Genomic DNA, 25,435 nt, shown 5'->3' with positions numbered 1-25,435 from the left:
TAATAAAAAATTCCTGCTTTATTTTTCTGCTCTCTTCGTGAGTTGTGGAAGAATTCAAAAGTGGGTGCGAAGCCCTCCCTTTTCGAATGGCTAACTACCGTGGTGCGAAGCCACATCGATCCCAATTCACCCCCATCTTCCATCATCTTTTTTTTCATCCTTCCCCACCATCCGTACTTCGAATTTGTCCTTTTGTTGCATCAGATTTCTTCATTACAGCAGGTTTCCAGATTTCGGCCCGCAGGCGAGCTGAAACTTCGGCGGAGCACCACGCACAAACCATACATCGGATCGAGCTGAGATTTGGAGGTTTTGGAGTCCATCCCTGGCCGACCAGGGCCAAGGTGGCCTTTTTCTAAATAGTGAGCCCCACACACGTGCGGCCAGGATCACACGCACGTCCGTTTGCGCCATTGTTGTTGTCCACACGCGGGATCATCTTTTGGCTCAGGTTTTTATCCTCTTTTATCCTCTCATAGTCATTTTTTCATGAATCCTAACCCTATATTACATGATCCCTAATTGATTTGCCCCTTTTTATCACCTTAGGGTTCCTTGAATTGAAATTAGGGAATCCCTTGGATTAGGGACTAATTTTTATGCATGAGTAGTTGATTTTATTTCCCTTTGACATTGTTTAGTTTATAATTTTATTGGTCCAGTCCTAGCCTGTGTCGGCTTGGACCCGCATAGATTCCCCTTTAATTGAATGTTTGGATTTTCATGTGGGATGTGGAATTTGTGTGATTGTTTCTGAATTGGTGTGATCTAAGCCTGCAATCTTGCATATCATATTTAATTTTCCATGTCCCTGCATCAAATTGGTATCAGAGCCTAAGGTTCTTGTAGGGGAATTCACAACATATTTAGGGTTTAGTTTGAGTCCTTCATGCATTCAGTCCATCATATATAGCTGAATTTTAGTAACAGTGTGTAGTCTCCTTCATATAGAGTCTCGTAGAGTCATTTAGTTTTTAGACGCATATAGTTGTCATAGCAGGTCCTTAGGTTGAGCAAGTCAGTGTATGCCCACACGTACGGGTCGCGGCTTCGGTTTGCACCCCACACTAAACATGGAGCAACTACAAGAAACAGTGGCCAAGTTAGCCCAGCAAGTTGAGTCCTTGAATAAGCATTTGGAACAACACATAGATAAACGCCTTGAAGAAATAGAGGCCTCCTTCAGGGCAAACCCCACCACTGGGGAGGATGCCTAATCTCAGGCAGTTGGTCAGGAGGTTAGACCAAGGAATGGAGGCGGCCAAGGAGCTGGTCATGGGCGCGTACCTGTGCACCCACCCCGTGAGGGACATCATGATCAATATGACCCAGATGCACAACTCCTCAAGAGAGTTAGGGTAGATGCTCCTACTTTTGATGGCCACTTGGACCCTAAAGCTTTTTTAGATTGGTTGGCGGATATGGACCACTATTTTGAGTGGTATGATATGTCGGATGCTCGACGAATCCGATTCGCCAAGATGAAGCTTGTGGGTCAAGCAAAGAGGTTTTGGGCGACGGTTGAGCGAAAAAAAGAAAGAGCGAGGGAACTTCCAATAGTCCATTGGGGAGAAATGAAAGAAACGTTGAAAGAGAAGTACCTCCCTTTCTCTTATCGCATGCGGTTGATTGAGGAGTGGCAGTCTCTTCGACAGGGTTCCATGAGTGTTGCTGACTATATTGAGAAATTCGAAGAGTACTCGACCCGCTGTGAGATTAATGAGGACCCCGTACTCACCCTCACTCATTTTAAAATGGGCCTCCGTCCTGACATTAGGAGAGAATTGCTCGCCAAAGACATAGACACTATCGAACAGTTGTACCAACTAGTGTTAGATGTCGAGCAATACCTTAAAGCATCTGTGGGAAGGCGGTTTGACTTTCGCGAATCCGGTACTAAGGCCAACCCCTCTGGGGCTAGACCTAACACGGGATTCCAAAACAAACCTTCCCCTAATGTTCAGCCCAGACCTAAGGATGATAAGGGTAAAGAGATTGTCGGGTCTAGTTCACGTGGAAGTGGGGCCACTAGGTGTTTTAGGTGTCAGGGGTTTGGTCACTTTGCTCACCAGTGCGGCACGAGAGAGGGCACCAAAGTACTCCTTATTGATGGGCAAGTAGAAGTAGTGCCCCCAGAGAGTGATAGTGAGGAGGAGGAATATGAGCCAGTCGAAACCCCTAGTGATGAGGAAGAGGGAACGCAAGAGTCTGCTACCCTCGCAACTGTGTGTGTTGCACTTTGGCTCAAGCCAAGAGCGCTAATGACTGGCGCCGCAATACGATCTTCTACACTTATGCAAAATGTGGGGAAAAGATCTATAAGATGATCTTGGATAGTAGTAGTTGTGCCAACGTGGCATCGACTAACACTGTGAGTCGTTTGGGTTTGAAGTTGGAAGCCCATCCTCAACCCTATAGAGTCTCTTTGGGTTGATGAAACATCTATTCCAATCTCTCACCGTTGTCTTGTCCCTATTCAGTTTGGATAATATAAAGACACAATTTGGTGTTATGTTATTCCTATGGATGTGGGCCATATCATTTGGGGTAGGCTGTGGCTCTATGACAGGGATGTTACCATATTTGGTCGTTCAAATGTGTGTACATTCTGGTTTGAGGGTAAGAAGGTCAAGCTAAATCCTCTGCCACCCAAGAATACAACTGGAAAAGAGTTCACCACACAGAGTGGTGTGAGCGGCCCAAAAGAAGTGGAGTTGAAGTCCAAGTCCAAACCGCTCCATATTTTGAATGCCAAAGACTTTGAGCGAGAGACGGAGGTGGACTCGATGATATACGCCCTTGTGGCTAGGAAAAGTGTACCGGAGACTAGCGTAGAGTTGCCCACTGAGGCCATTCAGGTAGTACATGAGTTTCGTGATATTTTTCCTGATGATTTACCGAATGAGCTTCCCCCTATGAGGGATATACAGCATGCCATTGATTTAATCCCTGGGGCAACTCTACCAAACCTCCCACATTACAGAATGAACCCGAAGGAGCACGCTGAGTTGAAGAGGCAGATTGATGAACTCCTAGAGAAGGGTTTCATTCGAGAGAGCATGAGTCCGTGTGCCGTGCCCGCCCTTCTTAAACCTAAGAAGGATGGCACATGGAGGATGTGTGTTGATAGTAGGGCCATCAACAAAATTACAATCAAGTATCGATTTCCCATACCGCGTCTTGATGACATGCTAGATATGATAGCTAATGCTACTATCTTCTCAAAAATCGACCTCAAAAGTGGGTATCACCAAATCCGTATACGCCCTAGTGATGAGTGGAAGACGGCCTTCAAGACGAAGGATGGGCTATATGAGTAGCTAGTTATGCCTTTTGGGTTAACTAATGCCCCAAGCACTTTCATGCGTGTGATGACCCAAGTGTTGAGACCCTTCATGGGGAAGTTCCTGGTCGTATACTTTGATGATATCTTGATTTATAGCATGACTAAGGAGCAACACCTCAACCATTTGAGGCAGGTTTGTGGGATCCTTAGGGCCGAGAAGTTGTACACCAACCTAAAGAAGTGCGCGTTCTTGTCTAGTAGTATGATCTTCTTAGGTTTTATTGTGTCAGCTAAGGGCGTATCGGCGGATCCCGAGAAGGTCAAGGCCATCGCTAATTGGCCTGAACCCCGCAATATTCATGAGGTGCGCAGCTTTCATGGCTTAGCCACCTTTTATAGGCGGTTCATTCGAGGCTTCAGTTCCATTGTGGCTCCCATCAAGGACTGCATAAAAAAGGGAGAGTTTCAATGGACAAAGGCCGCCTCGAAGGCCTTCAAGGAGATAAAGGTCAAGATGACCGAAGCTCCAGTTACGCGACTTCCAGATTTTTCAAAAGCTTTTGAAGTCGCATGTGACGCGTCAAGAGTCGGCATAGAGGGAGTACTTAGCCAGGAAAGGCACCCTGTCGCCTTTTTTAGTGAGAAACTGAATGAGGCGAAGCAAAGATATTCCACCTATGATAAGGAATTCTACGCGGTAGTGCAATCACTACGCCATTGGCGACATTACCTATTACCGCAAGAATTCGTCTTGTTTTCAGATCACGAGGCCTTAAAATACTTGAACTCTCAAAAGAAATTAAGCCCCAGGCACGCTAAATGGGTTCAATTCCTTCAAGAGTACACTTTTGTGCTTAAGCACAAGGCCGGTGTAGAGAATAAGCCTGCCGACGCGTTGAGTCGTCGAGTCGCATTACTCAACTCCATGAACGTTGAAGTTACGGGCCTTGAGCGCATCAAAGAAAAGTATTCTGAGTGTCCAGATTTTGGAGTTGTGTATACGTCTTTATTAGAGAGTCCATCAGGAGCTAACAGTGAGTATTTGATTTTGGACGGATATTTGTTTAGGAGTGACCGCTTGTGCATACCACGCACCTCCCTTTGCGATTTTCTTGTCTGAGAGTTACATTCAGGGGGGGTTGCAGGTCATTTTGGTCGTGACAAGACCATTGCCCTAGTGGAGGATAGATTTCATTGGCCAAGCTTCAAGCGGGACGTGGCTAAAATTATAGGGCAATGTTGTGCTTGTCAACTGGCAAAGCAAAGGAAACAGAATACAGGATTATATACACCTTTGCCAGTCCCATTCATCCCTTGGCAGGACATCAGTATGGACTTCATGCTTGGACTTCTAAAGACTATTCGAAAGCATGACTCCATATTCGTTGTCGTGGACCGTTTCTCTAAAATGGCCCACTTCATTCCTTGTTCTAAGACCTCCGACGCCTCTCATGTTGCCAAGCTATTCTTTAGTGAGGTTGTCAAACTGCATGGGTTACCAAAAACCATAGTGTCTGACCGTGACATGAGATTTATGAGTTACTTTTGGAAGACACTATGGCACATGATGAATACTAGGCTCCAGTTTTCTTCTGCTTACCACCCTCAGACCGATGGCCAGACTGAGGTGGTTAATAGGAGCCTAGGGAGTTTACTTCGATGTTTAGTGGGGAGCATACCAGACATGGGACGCCGTACTACCCATACCGAGTTTGCATACAATAGTTCTGTAAGGTCCACCAGTCTAAGTCCTTTTGAAGTCGCTACTGGTTTAAGCCTAGGAAACCTATTGATCTTATCCCCATGTCATTGTCTCATAGGCCATCAGAGTCTGCAGAGTCTTTTGCGCATCACATACATTCATTGCATCAAGAAATCAGGCGAAAGATCACTACTAGTAATGAGCATTACAAACTTTCTGTAGACCTACATAGACGTTTCAAAGAGTTCAATATTGGGGACTCTGTGATGGTCCGTATCAGGCCCGAGCGGTACCCTCCAGGGGCCGTTCGTAAGTTACACGCGCGTAGCGCTGGGCCCTTCAAAATTATAAAGCGAAACGGTCTCAATGCGTATGAGGTAGATCTTCCACCTTCCATGGGAATTAGTTCCACATTCAACGTGGAGGATCTAGTTGCTTTTCAGGGACCCACTGATACTTTGTCCAGCCCTTCGCCCACCCATCCTGATGTCCCAACCTTACCCTTTGATCCATGGCATCTTCCCGACCTTTCATCCCAGCCTCTGCCTCCCATACCTAGCCTTCACACACCCAGAGAGGAAATAGAGGATATCTTGGACCATGAGATGATTTCCACGTCGGATGGCGGGTTTCAGAAATACCTAGTTAAATGGAAGTCATGCCCAACTTCGGACAGCGCGTGGCTCACTGAGGAGAAGCTTCAGAGACTTGATCCAGACATCCTAGAGCGGTTCAGGAGTTTTATTTCGCCAGTGGCGAAATCTTCGCAGCCGGGGAGAGTTGATGAGGACATCGTGCACACGCACGCCCGCACACCACCACCCCTACGCACGTACGTACGCAGAAGGAGGACCCCACCATCGATCTGGCTCGATGACGACGTCCAGGGAGGGCCTCCTAGCTAGAAGACAAGTTTTGGTTCAGAAAAGTGGCCCGATAGTCAAGAAAAGCCCACCATGGGATCTCATGATCGTGGCCCACTCGTCGGATTGGTTTTATATTTTAAGTTTTGCTTATTGTTATTATTTAGAACATCGTGAACGTTTTAGATTTCCTTGTTTGGTTTTTATTTTAGTTTACTTCATCGCCAAGTAATAGGTGCCGCACATGGTGCGAGTTTTTGGGTATAGGGTTCTCCCTATAAATAGGCACCCTTTGTAGTTCTTTTCATTCATTGAAGTTAATAAAAAATTCCTGCTTTATTTTTCTGCTCTCTTCGTGAGTTGTGGAAGAATTCAAAAGTGGGTGCGAAGCCCTCCCTTTTCGAATGGCTAACTACCGTGGTGCGAAGCCACATCGATCCCAATTCACCCCCATCTTCCATCATCTTTTTTTTTCCATCTTCCCCCACCATCCGTACTTTGAATTTGTCCTTTTGTTGCATCAGATTTCTTCATTGAAGCAGGTTTCCAGATTTCGGCCCGCAGACGAGCTGAAACTTCGGCGGAGCACCACGCACAAACCGTACATCGGATCAAGCTGAAATTTAGAGGTTTTGGAGTCCATCCCTGGCCGACCAGGGCCAAGGTGGCCTTTTTCTGAATAGTGAGCCCCACACACGTGCGGCCTGGATCACACGCACGTCCGTTTGGGCCATTGTTGTTGTCCACACGTGGGATCATCTTTTGGCTCAGGTTTTTATCCTCTTTTATCCTCTCATAGTCATTTTTTCATGAATCCTAACCCTATATTACATGATCCCTAATTGATTTGCCCCTTTTTATCACCTTAGGGTTCCTTGAATTGAAATTAGGGAATCTCTTAGATTAGGGACTGATTTTTATGCATGAGTAGTTGATTTTATTTCCCTTTGACATTGTTTGGTTTATAATTTTATTGGTCCAGTCCTAGCCTGTGTCGGCTTGGACCCGCATAGATTCCCCTTTCATTGAATGTTTGGATTTTCATGTGGGATGTGGAATTTGTGTGATTGTTTCTGAATTGGTGTGATCTAAGCCTGCAATCTTGCATATCATATTTAATTTTCCATGTCCTGCATCAACAAGGTTGTGTCTTTGGTAACAGCATGAGGCTATGTAAGGACATCAAGCACAGAGTTGCTCTAAGGCAAGATGGTGATGAGTCAATGCATGGCCATGCCCCTTGCATGTGCCCAACTAGTTCTAGACCCCGTACTCGATAAAGCGAGGGTAAGCACAGGTGAGCATGATCCCTAATAAACAAAAGAATAATGTACAGTAGGCAATGAATGATCACAACTCCCTGGGCTGCATTCTGAATGGTAAGCACAGCTCCATTCCCAGGACATTGAGCACTGATAGATTAAGCTATCTTATAAAATAGTAAACCTACCCATCTCCTTGGCAGTGAATGTAGGCTCTAAATATTGCTCACTAAACAGTGAATACTGGCCAATGGATGAGGAGCACGATCCATCTAACAAGGGGAGCACAGACCATCAGATGATGGGGTGCCTGAATGCAGGAGAATGATCCATCTGATTGGGAAGCACACACCATCTGATGATGGGGTGCCCAAGTGCATGAACCACTTGGCGATGGAACGCCGATCAGTGAGCCGCATGGCAATGGAGCATTGATCGGTGGACCGCGCGATGAAGAGCTGGCCATTAGCAAATGTTAGCCCTTGATGGACAGTTGGCCATTAAAGATAACAAGTATAGCCTTCGATGGACAGCTGGCCATTTGAGTAAACAAGTGTCCTTTAATGATAATAGACTCATTTGAAGATCACGCATGCAGCTTTTCTTAATAGCAGGTAGTGCGGTCATCTGATGATGGACAGTCAACATACTCCACTTTCACAGACAGATGCGTGATCATCTAGGACCCAAATGCTTGTGTACTATGCAAATGAAACAAACCTAAGTCCCCAATGTGGATTAGCCTAATAATATAATGCATTCTTAATTGGAAAGCAAAGAATCAAATGACCATTTCTTGAAGTTTGGGTTTACGATAGAGGTGATGAACCGAAGTGAATATAACACTGAGGTCAAGGTTTCTTTTTTGTTCTTTTCTTTCTTTTTTATTTTAATACCAAGAGGAGAGATGACTTAATTGGAATTCATGTGGCCGACCCCAACTAATTGGGATAAGGCTTAGATGATGATGATGATGAGAGATTGACTAGAACCAAAGATGAAGAAATACAAAGCTACAAAGAAGACTCTCCCCCATAACCAAAGACGGTCTTATGACCCCCTCATGCAAGGGAGTACATCTGGGAATCTCCTTCCGTCAGATATGGGAGAAGGTAATATTTCTTCCCTAGGGGCATGTTTGTTTTTCCAATTACAACGGTAACTGGCTTGAAATGGGTAATGATTACTTACTCCTGTAAGCGTGCGGTGACATTACCTATATTTGACTGCAATGATAAGTTTGCTACCATTGTTTGTTTTTCCCAAACATCACTATAAAAATGATAGTTTTATAATATAAAAACATAATGATTATAATTTTATTTACATGTTTCCTTTGAAAGTGTATTTAACTCTCGATTTATGAGTCGTAATTCTTGTTTAAACAAACACCTTGAAATGATAGTGATGGCTCATTTATTATGGAATTAGAAAACCAAACACACCCTATGGGTCATTTGGATGCCTATAAATTGGGCTAGTTGTAAATGAAATACAAGTAAATAATTTACAAGCAGTGTTTGGATGTTGAAAAATGCCTGTAAATTTACAGGCTGCAAATCATTTACAGCTTTTTAGCTGCAAATGAAATCCCTCTAAAAAGTTGTGATTTCATTTACCTGCAAACAATGTTCGAACTATCGGTATTGCTACAAGTTTCGTTGGCCTGGGATACAGAAACAATATCAATATCATTAATATTATCGCCGATAACTAGAAACATGGGGAAACATTGGGGAAACATGGGGAAAACGGTGGAATTTTTCAGCGAAACTTCACTAGATGCTAAAATAAACATATTTGCATATTTAGGAATGAAAAAATTGCAAAAAAAAAATGCACACATAATAAGTTTTCGTTTAATGGGGGCCTAAAAAAACATGTATTGTCGCAAGAAATCAACTCAACCATCCATCGATATTTCAAAATATCGACAACACAATATTTGAAATCGTCGCCAACTAGAAAGGAAACGAAAAACTATAGTCCCGATATCGCCCATGTTGTGATAACAATAATATCACGATATGATCGATATTATCGCCGACTATTTACACACTGCATATAACCATGCGCCCATAAAAAAATAAAAATAAAAATTGAAATGAAAATTTTTTTGATAAACATTTTTTTCTGCGATATCAATACGCTAGAGATATTATTGAAATATTGTCAATATATTGGAAATACAAGCAACACTTGGAATTTACACAGTCAAAAATACTGGTGATATCAATACATTGGCGATACTTAGCAATATATCGTTGATACCTAGAATTTTTGAGACTACCTGACGCAGGACAACTAACCACTCGCTCTAAAAGCTCGAACTGATAGAGCGTGGTGAATCAATCCATTTATCTTATAGCCCAGGCCCCACATCTCATGGGTTAGGTCCTCAGCCGAACCCCCCCTCGTGGCCCTACTTCACATGGGTTTCGCCTCACACGGGCCACCCACCCCGAGTGTGCCCCTGCATCCCACAAGCCACCCCACTCGAGCCCAGTGTGAAAATGCCCCTGCGTTACTACCAGTGTTATCAGCATCGCCGGGCTGGAGATACAAATAATATCAAGGATATTTGGATAACATCGGGGATATTTCAATAATATCGGGGATACTCTAAACAATGCCTACAAATCATTTAAAGCATAATAGCTATAATCTTGAACTTTTAGCTGCCAGTGAAATCCCTCAAAACAATTTACAGGGTATCCAAACACAGAAAACTATTTACCTGTAAACATATTACAACTTAAAGCCAAACACAACAGGCTGTAAATCATTTACCACCTACAAAATTTACAGGCATCCAAACGAACCCTAAATAAATCCCTGCCTTCCTCAACCCAGATAGGCGAACAGACGGTTCAAGTTGTCGATTAGACCTAAATAGACTGTCCAATTTCCAAATACTACTCATCAGATGCCCATGAATAGCACTCCGATCAAAATGGACGGTCCAGATCGTTGATTAAACTAACGATAAAACCCTAATGCCGATTCCAAGAGCTTTGAATAACGGATAGAAAGCTGGAGGAAAGCGCAGAGATTTCTGAGTATTTTTTAAATCAAAAAAGGGGAAAAAGAAATGGATATGAGAAATTACGATAATAACCTTGGTGATAACCCTGTAGGAGATGTATGCTTGGACGCCATTACCCAATTTGACAGGGTCAGTTACGGAAACAGATAAATACGGCTGTGTTGAAGGAGATCTAGGGCTTTGTAATGACCCTGAAAGGCTTCTCTGCTGGAAAACAAAAAACCAAAAAAAAACAGAGAGATTTCCATTTCAGTCCCTGGATTCTAGCATGCAGATACGAATGCAGGAGGAGAATATGGATGGCAGTATCGTAATTACCGTCGAAATCATGTCGCTTTTCTTCTTCTTTTTTCTTTCAAATGGATCGATGAAGAAGAAGAAAGGAAGGAGAGAAGTCTTGGCTTTTAGAACACTTGTTTCTTCCTCTCGAGTTCGTTTATCGTATGTCGCGACTCAGGTTCAAGCGTCTGTTGCGAGTAACCGGGCCCACGTGCAGAGATGGTCCGATGGTTTGAACCGTCCATATAATTACGCATCTGTGATGATCCATGCGGGACATCGAAAACTTCCTTTTCATTTTTCAAAATTCATGTAGAGATAGTGATGGTCGCGATGCTCGGTTTCATAACAAATTCTTAGAATGGCTTGTAAGCATAGATTACAAAACACGGACGGTTCTGATCATTGGACCACTCAGCGCGTGGGCCCCAGTGGGCGCTAGATCCCGAGTCGCGACTTACGAAAGTCAGTGTTTATTATCTGCTGGTGCGCTGCGGTAATTCCACAAAGGGAGCGGATTAGCTGTTACCCGGGTAACAGCTTAGTGGGTGTTACCCTTACCGTGTGGGGCCCACTTTGATGAATTTGTTTCATATCCACGCCGTCCATCCGTTTTTTAAGATCATTTAAGGACTTTAATCCAAAAATTAAGCATATCCAAATCTATTGTGGATCACACCACTGGAAAAAAGTGGGAAATAACTATTAAAAGTTTTTTGTAGTCCACAATAGTTTTGGATCAATACAAACTTTGTATTTTCCCTTTATCATGATTTTTTAATCTTATCGGCAGGTTGGATGGAAAATAAACATTAAGGATCTGCTTAGAGTGGGCCTTGGGAATTTTTTAATGGTGAACATTCAATCATCACTGTTTCTTGTGGTGTGGTCCACCTGAGATTTTAGAATGCTTAATTTCTGATTATAAGAACTAAAATGGGATGAAAAAATAGATGGACGGAGTGGATATACAACATATCATCAAGGTGGGCCCTACTGTAAGGGTAACACCCACTAAGCTGTCACCCGGGTGACACTCAATCCGCGCCCACAGACAAAATGCTTCCTGACGGATAGATCTACTCCTGTGATAGTTCGCGATTAGGGTGGTGGTGATTCATCTTCGTATGTGGTGCCATGGAACTCACGTACAGCCATCTAGACCATCCAGATTGTCAGGGACATGAGCATTTGTTGAGACTACACGAATCAAGAAATCCTAACCATCCAATTGATGGCTAGCAAATGGATGGATTGAAGTAAAATAGTGAATGGTCCAGATGTAAAAGGTGATCTCAGATATTACTTTATCTTCTCAGCGCAATATAATGATTTGTATATGGTCAATCCATAAATGGGTCATCAGTATGATTGGAATGAATTATCAATCCTTGTGTGCCGTTGAAGAATCATTTCCATCCGTAAAATGGTGGTAAACTAGTCCAACTCCGGTACGTTGAAGGTCCCCTCATCCCCAAAACCAGTACACCGCCGGTTTGTGAGGGACGCGAATTGTGTGGGGGTGTACATCCAATCGAACCGGCTCGGCCACTAGCTGACCTCAACTTGAACTCGGATGGACTCAGTCCTTGAGCCTAGCTGGCCAGCTCAGCTCATTTTGGTCAGCAACTTGAAACAATTCGAGCCAAGTTCATCTATGCAGTATTTTCATGAGAACCAGAACTACACCTTCAAAAACCCACTGTACGTAAAACACTAGCAAAGGTTTTTCAAATATTTTACCAAACACTTTCTAAGCAACATAAAAATCAAGAAAAAAAATATATTTGTTTTATATACATACCTTCCATGCCACCCGCCATACTTCGTGGAGTCATTTCATCAAACACTTGATGAGCAACATCAATATCATAGTAATTGAGTCATTGAATTGATTCAACCTGAGTTTGACTGGAGCTGGGTTCAACCGAGTTGAGTCGAGCTAGGGCCAACTCGAACTCGACTCGAACTGATTTTCAAGTTAAAAAAATCAGCTCAACTCAACTCAAACTCAACTTTGAATCGAGCCGAATTGAGCTTTTTCAAGTTGAGACGAGCAAGCTAACTGAGCTAATTTGGTTCGTGTACACCTCTAATGGTGAGGTGCTTGCCACTCCCTGCCGTGGTGTGAAGACTCTATGGGGCCCACTCTGATATATATGTTTTATCCACACAATCCACCCATATTTTCAGATCATTTTATAATATGATACAAAATAAAGGTATATCCAATGCTCAAGTGGACCACACCACGAGAAATAGTGGGAATTGAACTTCTACAATTGTAAACTTCTTAAGAGCCACAAAAGTTTTGAATCAAGATGAAATTTGTGTTTTCATTCATTCATCCAAGTCTTTGGGGTCTTATGAACAGGTTTTGAATGATAAATAAACATTGTCGTGGGCTCTAGGAAGGTTTCAATGGTGGACGTTATTATCCACTCCATTTTCAGTGATGTGGTACACTCGAGCTTCAGATATACTTCAATTTTGGTTTCATGCATAAAATGAGCTGAAAAAAATGGATGGACAGAGTGGATAAAGTACATACGTCACGCTAGGACCCACCACACAATCCGCGTCCATTTGGTACACGCATAATTTCGTACATATGGGGACGTGTTTCAATCATCCAAACCGTTTATTCGAATGGCCTCACTGTGGATGGAGAATAGCTATAAAACCACCAGACTGGAGAATTTAAACCTATTGATCATTGAACTTATGGACCTTTTTCCATGGCCATCCTTTCGTGGGCCAGTGATTGAAGAGTTGGGATCTTCTGATACTAAAGGATTTCAGAGTATCCTACATCTACTTCCATCTTATCAGATCAACGGTTTGGATCACCTAGAAACTTGCTCCACATGTACGGAATCATGCACACAAGAAGAGGTTATAATGCCTCTTTAGCCCCACGCAAGGACTGGGTCCTAACACTTACTCGGGTGGTAGACAGACTCTCCGGAGTTTCAACACCGGGTCAAGGGTTCGAGTACTCATAGGTGGTGAAATTCCACTACGGCGTGCGTGCGTGGTGTGTGTATGCGTGTGTAAAAATAAAAAATAAAAATAAAAATAAAAATAAAGCCCCACGCAAGGTCGCTCCATCAACGCACTCTTCCACGCAATGCATGCGCCAGCATGTGGGACCCATTTGCTGTATACGGTGGGAGTTCCACTTTGGAGATGATCTGGCGTGAAGATCATTCTAGTGATCAGGTGGGCCATCCCTATACAAAACCACGGATGATTTAAAAGGACTCGAAAACCGTCCAAATTAATCATGCACGTGTAACTTTATTTATTAATACGCGGGTCCATTTTCATGCCAAATATTCTTTCGTGGTGAGACCCATCTTGTGAACGGTTCAGATGTCCTAAATAGATGTAATGTCATCACGTGTCTACCGTGTAAAGGTGCATCCGAGAGAGGTTCGCATGCGGTTACGAAACTTCAGTCGTCCCATAGCGCGGCTTCGGTAATCCCCGATCCATCGAGTTGGGTGGGAGGCTAACCGTTATGTATGTAACTTAAATCAACACCATCCAACCATTTTAACATATTATTTTAGGACAGGATCACAAGAATGAAAGTAACCTAAATATTGGTTAAACTATATTATCGAAAGACACTGGTGAATGCAGCATCCTCGAAAGTCATATTAACTTGACCAGTGATGAAGTATGATGTTAGAGCCTACTTGGGCGTGAAACTTCGCTTCCCCGTACATATTTGGCATTGGATGATGAAGGTAAATCTACTCTTGTAGATAAAGACGATGCCGTATATTCACTTATGAGGTTAAGGTCACCTAGTTAGCTCACTTGACTAGTCATGAAGTTTGACGTTTGGAGTGGCTCGAGAAGTGGAGCGTTACTTAAAGAAACTTGTGATGGTAATGTCATATATTCATATTTCATGCCATGTTCCTCATCCAAACTTCCAACTGATAAGGTGTCATGTTCAACACCATTATAAGCCACGAGGGGTCTTTGTGTATTGTCTCATTAATGCGTTGCACTGTCTGGATGATTAAAGGGATGTATTTATCTGAATGCTCGGACTATGTTGCCAAGAACACACATCTTCGTCGTCTTCAATTTTAGTTGAAGGGATTGATTGGTTTGAGCAAGGGTACGGTACTTTCAACCTAATATCATAATCCTTTGACGTACTTTTCATAATCCTATACATTTTAGATAAAAGCTCCTCACATGTAGTCTCAACGCCCACAACAATACTTTTCGACTTTCCACCTTTATACATGTATCGATTGTTTTCACTTAGTAACTCCCCGCCATAAGAGCATACAATAATTTCGAACCATTTTCTTAAAACAAATACAATGATACATTCGCATCGAATCATTACATAATAGGATTAAACTATAAGATAGAACTCGTTGAATACATATTCACATCTATAAGGTGAAATTAACCAAGTAATAGGAAATTTACCAGTGTACTAGGTCAAAATATGACCGACTTATCGGTCAAATTTTTCAAGTTCTCAATCAATTGCAGGGAGTTCATGAAGTTCTCGGTCAATATGGCTAACTTATCGGTGTATTTCAATGACCACTAAATTGACGGAAAACTAAATGAAATTGACTGAGAACGTAATGAAAATAAACAATAATTGAATAAAATCGACCAAGAACGTAATGAAAATGACTGAGAACTGAGTGAAATTGAGTTCTAAGCCGTTGAAATTGACCGAGAACGTAATGAAAATGACCAACGACTGAGTGAAATTGACCAAGAAAAGAATGTAATGAAAATGATCGAAAACTAAGTGAAATTGAGTTCTAAGCCGTTGAATTTGACCGAGAACTCGATGAAATCGACCGGAAATTTATTAAATTGACTAAGTACTTATGAAAATTTATCGAGAACTTCATGACAATGACCGAGAACTGAGTGATATTGACCGAGAACTTCATAAAATTGACTGAGAAATTTATTAAATTGACCGGGAACTTCATGAGATTGACTACGAACTTCTTGAAATTGACCGAAAATTGCTTGAAATTGACCGAAAATTGCTTGAAATTGACCGAGAACTGAATAAAATTAACCTAGAACATCATGAAATTAACTGAGAACCGGATAAAATTGACCAAAAACTTTACGAAATGACCGAAAAATTCATGAAATTGACTAAGAACTTCACGAATATGACCGAAAACTTCATGAAATTGACTAAGAACTTATCAAAATTAAGAACAACTTATCAAAATTGAGCGAGAAATTCATGAAATTGATCGAGAACTTCATAAAATTGACCGAGAACTTCATGAAAATTATCGATAACTTAGTGAAATTGACCAAGAAGCTGGTGAAATTGATTGATAACTTAATGAAATTGACTGAGAACTCAGGCAATTTGACAGAGAAATTCATGAGGTTGCCCGAGTTCCAGTGAATTTGAGCATGTATTTCGCCGATTTCTCAATCAGCTTTATAAATTTATACGTGGAATTGCTTGAGATCTCGGTAAATTATTCATATTTTAAACATGCTTACCTCCCACAACCGTCATATCAATGAAATCCATGTTGAAGAATAAGAAGAAGAGTACATTGAAGTGAAACACAATTTATGGAGAAAAGCCTTCAAGATTCTATGTTTATCGATGCATCTAGTTTAAGGGAATGAATGTAGCCCTGAGGAAAATGGAAGATGGATGGCAAATGTATAATGATAGTGTATGGAGATTCAATGGAGATTTTAGGAAGAAAATGAGTAAAAAGAAGGGATATTTTCATATAGATGCGTTCTTACGTTTTTTGGGGTGTAAATGAGTGAAAGGAATGCAAATTATAAGCAAGAGGTATTTTCATCCACTAATGGTGGTGTATCCCTACATTAGGGTATTAGTTTGGGAAAGTAAAGTTTGAGTTGCACAGAAAAGACAGTGGGTGAAAAGTGGGGTATACGTTCATAAAAAACTCAAACTTCAGTCGTCACAGACTCTAGCGCGGCTTCGGTAGATCCCCGATCCACCGAGTTAGGTGGGACACCTGTCTGTGGGGCTCACAGTTATGTATGTACCTTAAATCCACACCGTCCAACAATTTTAACAGCTCATTTTAGGGCACTATCCCAAAAACGAAAGTGACCTAAATCTTAGAAGGACCACACCACAAGAAACATCCATGATTGAATCCCCACCATTAAAAACTTTAGATTCCACTGAAATGTTTATTTTCCGTCCAACCTGTTGATAAGGTCACAAAGACCTAGATGATGAGACCACACAAATATCATCTTGATCCAAAGCTTGTATGGCTTACATGAAGTTTTTAATAGTCGATTACCACTGTTTCCTATCTGTACTACGGTAGATTTGAGATTTGAATCGCTTCATTTATTATCATGCCTTAAAGATGGACAGTGTGTATGTAATCACATACATCAAGGTTGGCCCCACAATCAGGGTCCCACCCACCTCAGAGGATGGGAGCGGATTGGATGCTGAACGCTTCAGTAGCCAAAATGCTACTGAAGTGACGTGGTGAAATTCAGTTGGTTAAATGCCCTGAGCGTGTTCCCTCACAATTAATGCAATTTTCTTTGGAGTTCCGTTAGACGGCTCTCTCCGTTTGCCGGTGCACCCACTCGATCAAATAAGGGGTAAACGTTATTTTCAACTCATTTCTTTTCTTTGCTCCCCTAATGGAATGACATCACCACTTTCCATAGGTGCCACCATGATGTATGTATTGTATCCACACCGTCCATCCATTTCGTGATATCATTTTAAGGCATAATGCAAAGAGTGAGAAAGATCCAAATTTCAAGTGCACCCCACCATAGAAAACAATAGAAATTGAATGCCTACCATAAAAACCTCTTTGGGCCACGAAAGCTTTCGATCAAGCTAATGTTTATCCTTTACCTTATTCCACGTCTTTTCTAGCTTATAAAAAGGTTGAATCTCAGATAAGCATCATGGTCAGCCCAAGGAAGGTTTCAACAGTAGCAGTCACCTCCTACTGTTTTCTATGGTGGGGTTCACTTGAACTTTGGATCTGCCTAATTCTTTTGCTCACTCCCTAAAATGATCTCTCCAAATGGATGGATGGTGTGGATACAACACATACATCATGGTGGGCTCAAAGAACGTGGTGATGTGACATCAGTAGCAAGAATAGTTACCGTCTGGTTCAGTAGCCAACCGGCGCCCAAACTCTATTTAATTTAAAGAATTAAAAGTCCCATCCTCTGCAAATTACAAAAATGGGGTCACATGAGTATTAAAAAGTAGTAACATGTCTAGGTGGCACCCACCATAATGTTTTGGATAAATCTATCCCGGCCATCAGTTTTTCTAGATTATGTTACAACATAGACCTAGCAATGATATTGATCCAAACTTCTAGTGGGCCACACGATAGGAAAAGGTTAGGATTAAGCTTCCGCCACTGAAATATTCAAGTGGCCACAAAAGCTTTGGATTATGTTAATGTTCTTAGAATTTCAGATCACCCACTATGAATGACCTCACGAACCATATGGATGACTTATATACATGGTTGCTTGCCTCCAAGTGTAGAGGTTCGTAAGTAGTATCCCGTGAATACAAAGTCGATCCCACGGTGAGATGAATTGTGAGAAGAAAAAAATCAAATGCAAAACAAACTGACTAATAAAAATTAATCTGATGATTTAATTTTAGGATTTTTGAATGGATGTAATTCAACTGAAAAAAATAACACCCAAGCTTTAAAGTTCCACACATAGGTTAATGTTCCAAAATCATGATGACTTAGATAACACAACTAGGATCTGAGCACTATGGTCAGCCTAATCGGAAAATAAAACAGTTTAAATAGTTTAATAAATGATATAAAAGATTAGAAAATAATGGATTTGCACCATTGACATATATTATCAAGCCCCAGTAATTTTAAGTATTCAATATCTATAGGATAATGAATATCAAAGAAATATAACAGGTTGAGAACATCTCCTATTTAGGAAATCTGATTGATCTAGGGTAAGCCTATCCATCAATGTGGATCTCATATGATGGAAACATATGGATCTCACAAGAGGATAAAAAACAAAACCTAAATAATAGATAACATATATACACCATTCTTCTCATCATTAAAACAATCAATCATCATAATCGTAAAGAAATATTAAACCCATGTGCTTCCCTTCTAGCTTGGGTTAGAGGGAACTTAGAAAAACATAATTAAATTGCAGAAATAAAAGCAACAAGAAATAAAGAAAAAAATACAAATAGAAAAGATCTAAAATAAAAAAACAACTTATAAATCTTTACTAAAACAAAAAACTCTTTAAAAACCCTAAATATCACTCTTGAATGCTTCTAATGATGTTTAGGAATGCCCTAGGAAGCCCTATTTATAAGTAGGGAACTCTAATTTTCGTATAAAGTTGAAAAACTCTAGAAACCGTCTAAAGTATACGTATTTTTTCAAAATAGACTTCTCGCTGCATAGTTCGTTTAAAACAGACTTCCTGCTGCGTAGTTTTCCAAAATAAACTTCACAGCTTTAGAATACACTTTTTAAGGATGATTTCAAGATTTTTCACTTCAAATCTTTGATTCTTTTCATTCTTCACTTGGTTTTCTTGAATCTTTGGCATGTGAATTCTTCAATCTTGGTCTCCTAAGATTCATCACTTGCTTTGGTGATTCTTGAGCATCAAATCCATGCTTTTTAGCACCCTTTTTCAATCAAAACTCTTAAATTCACCTTACAACACATATATGAGTAAAATAAAATATTAAGATGATTTATGTTCATAAAACCAAGATATAAATGAGAAAAATTATGCAATATCTGAGTCTCAACTCACCCCCTAACCAGCATTTTGCTAGTCCCGAGCAAAATAAGCAAAGAAAAAAATAAAAATATGAATAAAAAATAATTCTACAAATAAAATTAAAATAAAAACAAAATTCTAACTACACCACTTTCGTAGGTAATCTCGATTGCATTTAGCATATGCAACAAGCCTTTAAACCCCTAAGTTTTCCCTAGTGGACGAGTTATAGTCTCGTGAGGGTTTCCAGAAATGTTACCCACAAACATTGAAAACATGAAAACTAGTTCAACACTCAGAAATTTATACAATTATGTCTCCATTCATCATATGAATTCCAAACCAAAAACAATACTTACCCTAAGTCTGAAGTTAGTTATAATCTCAATTTCCTAATCCATTAAATCCTTGAGTTCAGAGACCTAATCAAAATTTAGAATAATTATGATTTGATATCCTTAGGTGCTCCGTGACACTAGTCTAATTTTGAAAAATATGCATGTTATCTATCCTAACTTCTTTCAATCATTCCAAGAATATGAAATCTCTAGTTATGTCATTTCTTCTTTTATCATTATATCCACATTATTATAGACCACCCTTAGATGAAGATTCTCATCGAGTTTACTTCATAACATAAGGTATCGTACTTGTAATGGTAACAGTAATGGATACTTAGGTATCCTTACTCCGGATTACTGACACGATTGTTATGGTCATTGCATTCATGCTGTATAATAAAATTTTATTTTTTCATCACTTTTTTTCTTCAATATTCTCTCTTTTAAGCATATATTAATGGTATTAGTTCATTCAACCTTGTTTGAATCAAAATTTATTATTCTAGTTCACATATTATATTCCTCACTTAGTTAGCTAGGGTGTATTGTGAATTCAGTACATCAAATTACAACTCACTTTAAACTAGTGATTAGATAATTGAACTCAAGTCTATAATTTTCAATTATCAAAATTCTGACTACTATCAACCTAAACTAAGTATTAACTTTACCTTTGGAATTCACAAAATATCATGTTTACATTCTTGTATATAAAAATATTATTTTGAAAATGTTGAATTTTTTTTTACATAAACCTTAAAAAAAAAAAAAAAAACTTAAACCTAATTGAAACCTAAAAATAATAAAAATAATAATAAAATAAACTGAAACCTAAAAAAAAAAAACTTCACATGGATGACTATCCACACCCCCCAACCTAAAATCTATATTGTCCCCAATGTAATGATAATGTAATGTAGAGAACAATAAAAATAAAAGAAAGGATGGATAGTACCTGCCATAAAAAACTCACCTGCTATGTGACACTAAAAAAATTAAATATGATACAAATCCTACACAAATGCTCTCAATCTGAATATTTTGGCTCATAAAGAGGGATGGACTCCTCTCCCAAATGAAAGTTTTCCATATAAGGTTTCAATCTCTGACCATTAACCTTTTACACATTACCATTACGTAGATTCTTAATTTCAACAGCCCCATGAGTATAAACATTCTTCACAATGAAGGGTCTTATCCATCTTGATCTTAACTTTTCCGGAAAGAACTGGAGACGGGAATTGTACAATAGGACCTTTTGCTGAGGTTCAAAATTCTTCCTCATGATATTTTGCCATGAAAAGCTTTGGTCCTATCTCTGTAGATTTTAGAATTTTCATAGGAGTCTCTCCTCAGCTCCTCTAATTCATTCAACTCTAATTTCATTTGTCCACTTGCTTGATTCATATCAAAGTTTAATTTCTTTATTGCCCAGTAGGATCTATGTTCCAATTCCACAGGTAAGTGGCAAGCCTTCTCATACACCAATCTGTATGGAGACATTCCAATCGGGGTATTATAAGTAGTCTTATAAGCCCACAAAGCGTCGGATAGTCTGAGGGACCAATCCTTCCTATCTGGCCTTATAATTTTCTCAAAAATATGTTTGATTTCCTAATTAAAAATCTCAGCTTGCCCACTCGTTTGTGGGTGGTATGAGGTGCTCACTTTATGCTTGATGTCATATTTCTTCATCAAAGCCTTAAATGTCATATTGCAAAAGTGAGACCCGCCATCACTAATGATGGCCTTTGGAGTTCCAAATCTAGCAAAAATATTTTCCTTGAGGAATCTTATGACCACTTTATTGTCATTGGTCCTACTTGGAACTGCCTCAATCCACTTTGAAACATAGTCCACACCAACCAATATACAAAGAAATCCAAAAGAAGATGGAAATAGGCCCATAGATCAATACCCCAACAATCAAAAATCTCTAATGGTAAAATTGGGAATAAAGGCATCATGTTGTGTCGGGACACTCTTCTCAACTTTTGACATCTATCACAAGCAACACAGAAAGCATGGGTATCTTTAAATATGGTGGGCCAGTAAAAACCACACTGCAGGATTTTTGCAGTAGTTTTCTTAACAGAAAAATGGCCACCACATGCTTCCATGTGATAAAAGGAAATAACACTCTGAACTTCATCCTCTGGGACACAACGTCTAGAAATCTGATTAGTCCTATATTTATATAAATATGGGTCATCCCAGAAGAAGTTCCTAACCTCGGTTTCAAAACGCTTCCTATCTTGTGACTTCCAATGATATGACATTTTTTCCGTTACAAGATAGTTCACTATATCCGCATACCAAGGCAATTCGGAGATCACAAATAATTGTTCATCAGGGAAAGAATCCTGGATATGCATCTCCTCAGTGGAATCATCTAACACCAATCTAGAAAAGTGATCGACCGCTATGTTTTCTACTCTTTTCTTATCTTTTATCTCTAAGTCAAATTCTTGGAGTAAGAGGATCCATCTCAAAAGTCTCAACTTTGCATCCTTCTTAGATAGCAAATATTTTAAAGCTGAGTGGTCCGTGAAAATGACCACTTTAGATCCCAATAAGTAGGACCTAAACTTATCCAAAGCAAAAACTATTGCAAGTAACTCTTTTTCAGTTGTTGAGTAGTTCACTTGGGCCGAGTTTAGAGTTCTACTCGCATAGTGAATAACATAGGGCCGTTTATCTTTCTTTTGGCCCAAAACAGCCCCTATGGCATAATCACTTGCATCATACGTTAGTTTAAAAGGAAGTGTCCAATCTGGTTGACGCATGATAGGTGCAGTGGTAAGGGATGATTTAATTTTATTAAAGGCACTTACACACTCATCTGTCCACTTAAATAGAACATCCTTTTGAAGAAGATTAGTCAAGGGTCTAGTAATGGCACTAAAGTCCTTGATGAATCTTCTATAAAAACCAGCATGCCGTATAAGTGATCTAATATCTCTAACAGTTTGGGGTATAGGTAGATTAGTTATAATGTCGAGTTTTGAGCGATCTACCTCGATCCCATTTTTGGAGATAACATGGCCCAAAACAATTTTCTTTTGAACCATGAAATGACATTTCTCCCAATTTAACATAAGGTGTTTCTCTTCACACCTAGACAAGACAAGAGATAAATTATTGAAGCATTCTTCAAAACTACTCCCAATTACAGAAAAGTCGTCTATGAAAACCTCAAGAAACTTTCCAACCATATTTGAAAAAATATTTAACATATACCATTGAAAAGTTGTTAGGGCGTTACATAATCCAAATGGCATCCGTTTGAAAGCAAACGTGCCAAATGGACAAGTGAACGTGGTTTTCTCTTGGTCTTCTAGGGCTATCTCTATTTGGTTATATCCGGAATATCCATCAAGAAAACTATAGAATGAGTGACCTACTACCCTCTCTAAAACTTGATCAATGAATGGTAGAGGGAAATGGTCCTTTATGACCTGGTTTAATTTTCTGTAGTCAATGCAAACACGCCAATCAGTGGTGACACGTGTTGGTATGAGTTCATTATTAGAATTCTACACAATAGTTATTCCAGATTTCTTTGGGACTACTTGAGTTGGACTCACTCAAATACTATAAGATATTAGATAGATGATTCCCACATCTAATAATTTGATCACCTTATTTTTTACAACTTCCATCATGTTTGGATTGAGACACCTTTAATGTTGTCTAATTGGTTTGGCATCCTCATCGAGGTAGATCCGATGGGTGCATATGGAAGGGCTTATACCCTTGATGTCAGAAATGGTCCAGCCCAAGGCTCCTTTGTGGTCCCTTAGAACTTTTAACAATTTAATCTCTTGATCCTTATCTAAAAATGAAGAGATTATCATAGGATAAATTTTATTTTCACATAAGTATACATACTTAAGCTCATTTGGTAGTAGTTTTAAATCAAGCTTTGGAATATTGGTTGGTGATGACAGAGGTTGCAAGTCCTCGATAGATAGGATTTGAGTATGCGATCTCCATTGGTACATACTAATGTCTTCGGTGGTAGTGCTCTCATTATCATCACAAATTTCGGCAAACACTTTTTCTAAATTAGAATTTCTCAAGTTCCCAATGACTTGAATCAATTCCTCAGTCAGACTAGGTTCTAATTCCTCTTCTTCTATCAAGCAGTTCATGAAATTCAGCTCATGGATTTCATTATTATCAATGGGCTGCTTACATATATTGAAAATAAGTTAGCTCTAGAGTTATGTTACCAAAAGACAAGTTCATCATTCTATTCTCGCAATTTATGATTGCATTTGAAGTTGCTAGGAATGGGCGGCCTAAAATAATGGGAACTTAAGCGCTAGCATTTATACATGGTTCAGTGTCTAGTACAATAAAATCCATGGGGAAGTAGAATTTCTCCACTTGGACTAGCACATCCTCTAAAATTTCCCTTGGTACCTTAATAGAGTGGTCAGCGAGTTGAAGTGTAATCGTGGTTGGTTTAAACTCGCCTAACCCTATTTGTTTGTAAACTAAATAAGGTACTAAGTTGACACTTGCACCCAAATCTAGTAAAGCATGCTCAATTTAAAAATTTTCAATAACACAAGGAATAATGGGACTTCCTAGGTCTTTGTATTTGGGTACAACCCTTTGTTGAATGATAGCGCTCACTTTCTCAGTAAGGAAGGCCTTTTTGTGCACATTTAATTTCCTCTTTACAGTGCACAAGTCCTTGAGATATTTAGCATATGATGGAATTTGTCTAATGGCATCAAATAGATGAATATTAACAGTAACCTTTTGGAGCACATCCAACACCTCTTGATATTTCATGGGGACAGTCGGATTCTGAAGTCTAGATGGGAATGGAACTGGAGGCTCATATGACTTAGTCCCTTTATCCTTTTGTTGTTGCGGCTCTTGAACCATAGTCGGTTCATCATTTTCTTGAGACAGTAGCTCATCCTCCGGTATTTCTACCGGTTACATTATCTTGTTATCGACCTCTTTTCTACTTCTCAAGATAATAATGGCCTTAGTTTGTTCATGATGTACCTCACTTAGATTTGAGTCTCCAATTAAATGTGTGTTTCGAGGGTTTGACACAGGTTGAGAAGAAAGAGTGTCTTTTTCCCTAGCATTTAGTTGAGTCTCAATCATAGCCACAGCTGTCTTTAATTCCTGATTTGATTGGATTAGAGACTGATTCATTTGAGCTTGAGAGTTCATGAATGTGGTCAATGCATCCTCCACAGATGATCGCTTTGGTGAGGGCACATATGGGGCATTGTTAGGTGCCCCAAAGAAGTTATTTTGTGAAGGCATTTGAGGTGCATTGGGCGCATTAATTTGTGGTCCATTCCTCCAACTAAGATTAGGATGGTTACGCCAATTTAGATTTTACGTATTTCCTATTGGTTGCATAACTGACCTTTGGTAATTATTTATAGCATTTGCTTGATCATGCTCATGTGTGATATTTTGTACAACTGAGATTATTGGACAATCCTTTGTGTCATGGTCTGTACCACCACAAATGCTACAAAAATTACCTAAGAAAGCGTTTGCTTTAACCATATCAACCTTCCTAATTTCCAAGGCTTCGACCTTTCTAGCCAATGCAACGAATTTTGCATTAATGTCGTCTTCCTCTTTTAGGACATACATTTCCGCTTTCTCTCTGGGAATGAGTCTAGTTTGGTCTGATTTAGCAGAGACATCCCATGTCTGCATATTTTCTGCTAACATATCTAGAAAATCCCAAGCCTCATTATGATCTTTGTCAAGAAAGGTTCCACCACACATCATCTCTATGAACTGACGGGTATCCATGGTGAGCCCCTTTCAGAAAGCATCAATCACGTGCTATGGTTCA

General features: G+C 39.9%; 1 protein-coding gene across 1 annotated transcript in view; it reads right to left on the bottom strand.

Moving 5' to 3' along the window:
* Positions 1 to 10,631, bottom strand: part of LOC131235672 (sorting nexin 1) — a 54,110-nt gene extending 43,479 nt beyond the window's left edge. Inside the window, exons 1-2 of the mRNA XM_058232953.1 lie at positions 10,478 to 10,631; positions 10,232 to 10,366 (exon numbers count right to left, since the gene is read on the bottom strand). Of these exons, the coding sequence (XP_058088936.1) occupies positions 10,232 to 10,366; positions 10,478 to 10,489 (147 nt within the window). The 5' untranslated portion in view covers positions 10,490 to 10,631. The remainder of the gene's footprint in view (positions 1 to 10,231; positions 10,367 to 10,477) is intronic.
* Between the last annotated feature and the right edge of the window lie 14,804 nt (positions 10,632 to 25,435).

This window comes from Magnolia sinica, chromosome 19, assembly GCF_029962835.1.
Source record: "Magnolia sinica isolate HGM2019 chromosome 19, MsV1, whole genome shotgun sequence".
Classification (NCBI taxonomy): domain Eukaryota; kingdom Viridiplantae; phylum Streptophyta; class Magnoliopsida; order Magnoliales; family Magnoliaceae; genus Magnolia; species Magnolia sinica.
Note: the sequence above shows the minus strand (reverse complement) of the source record. Positions and strands in the feature narration are given on the sequence as shown.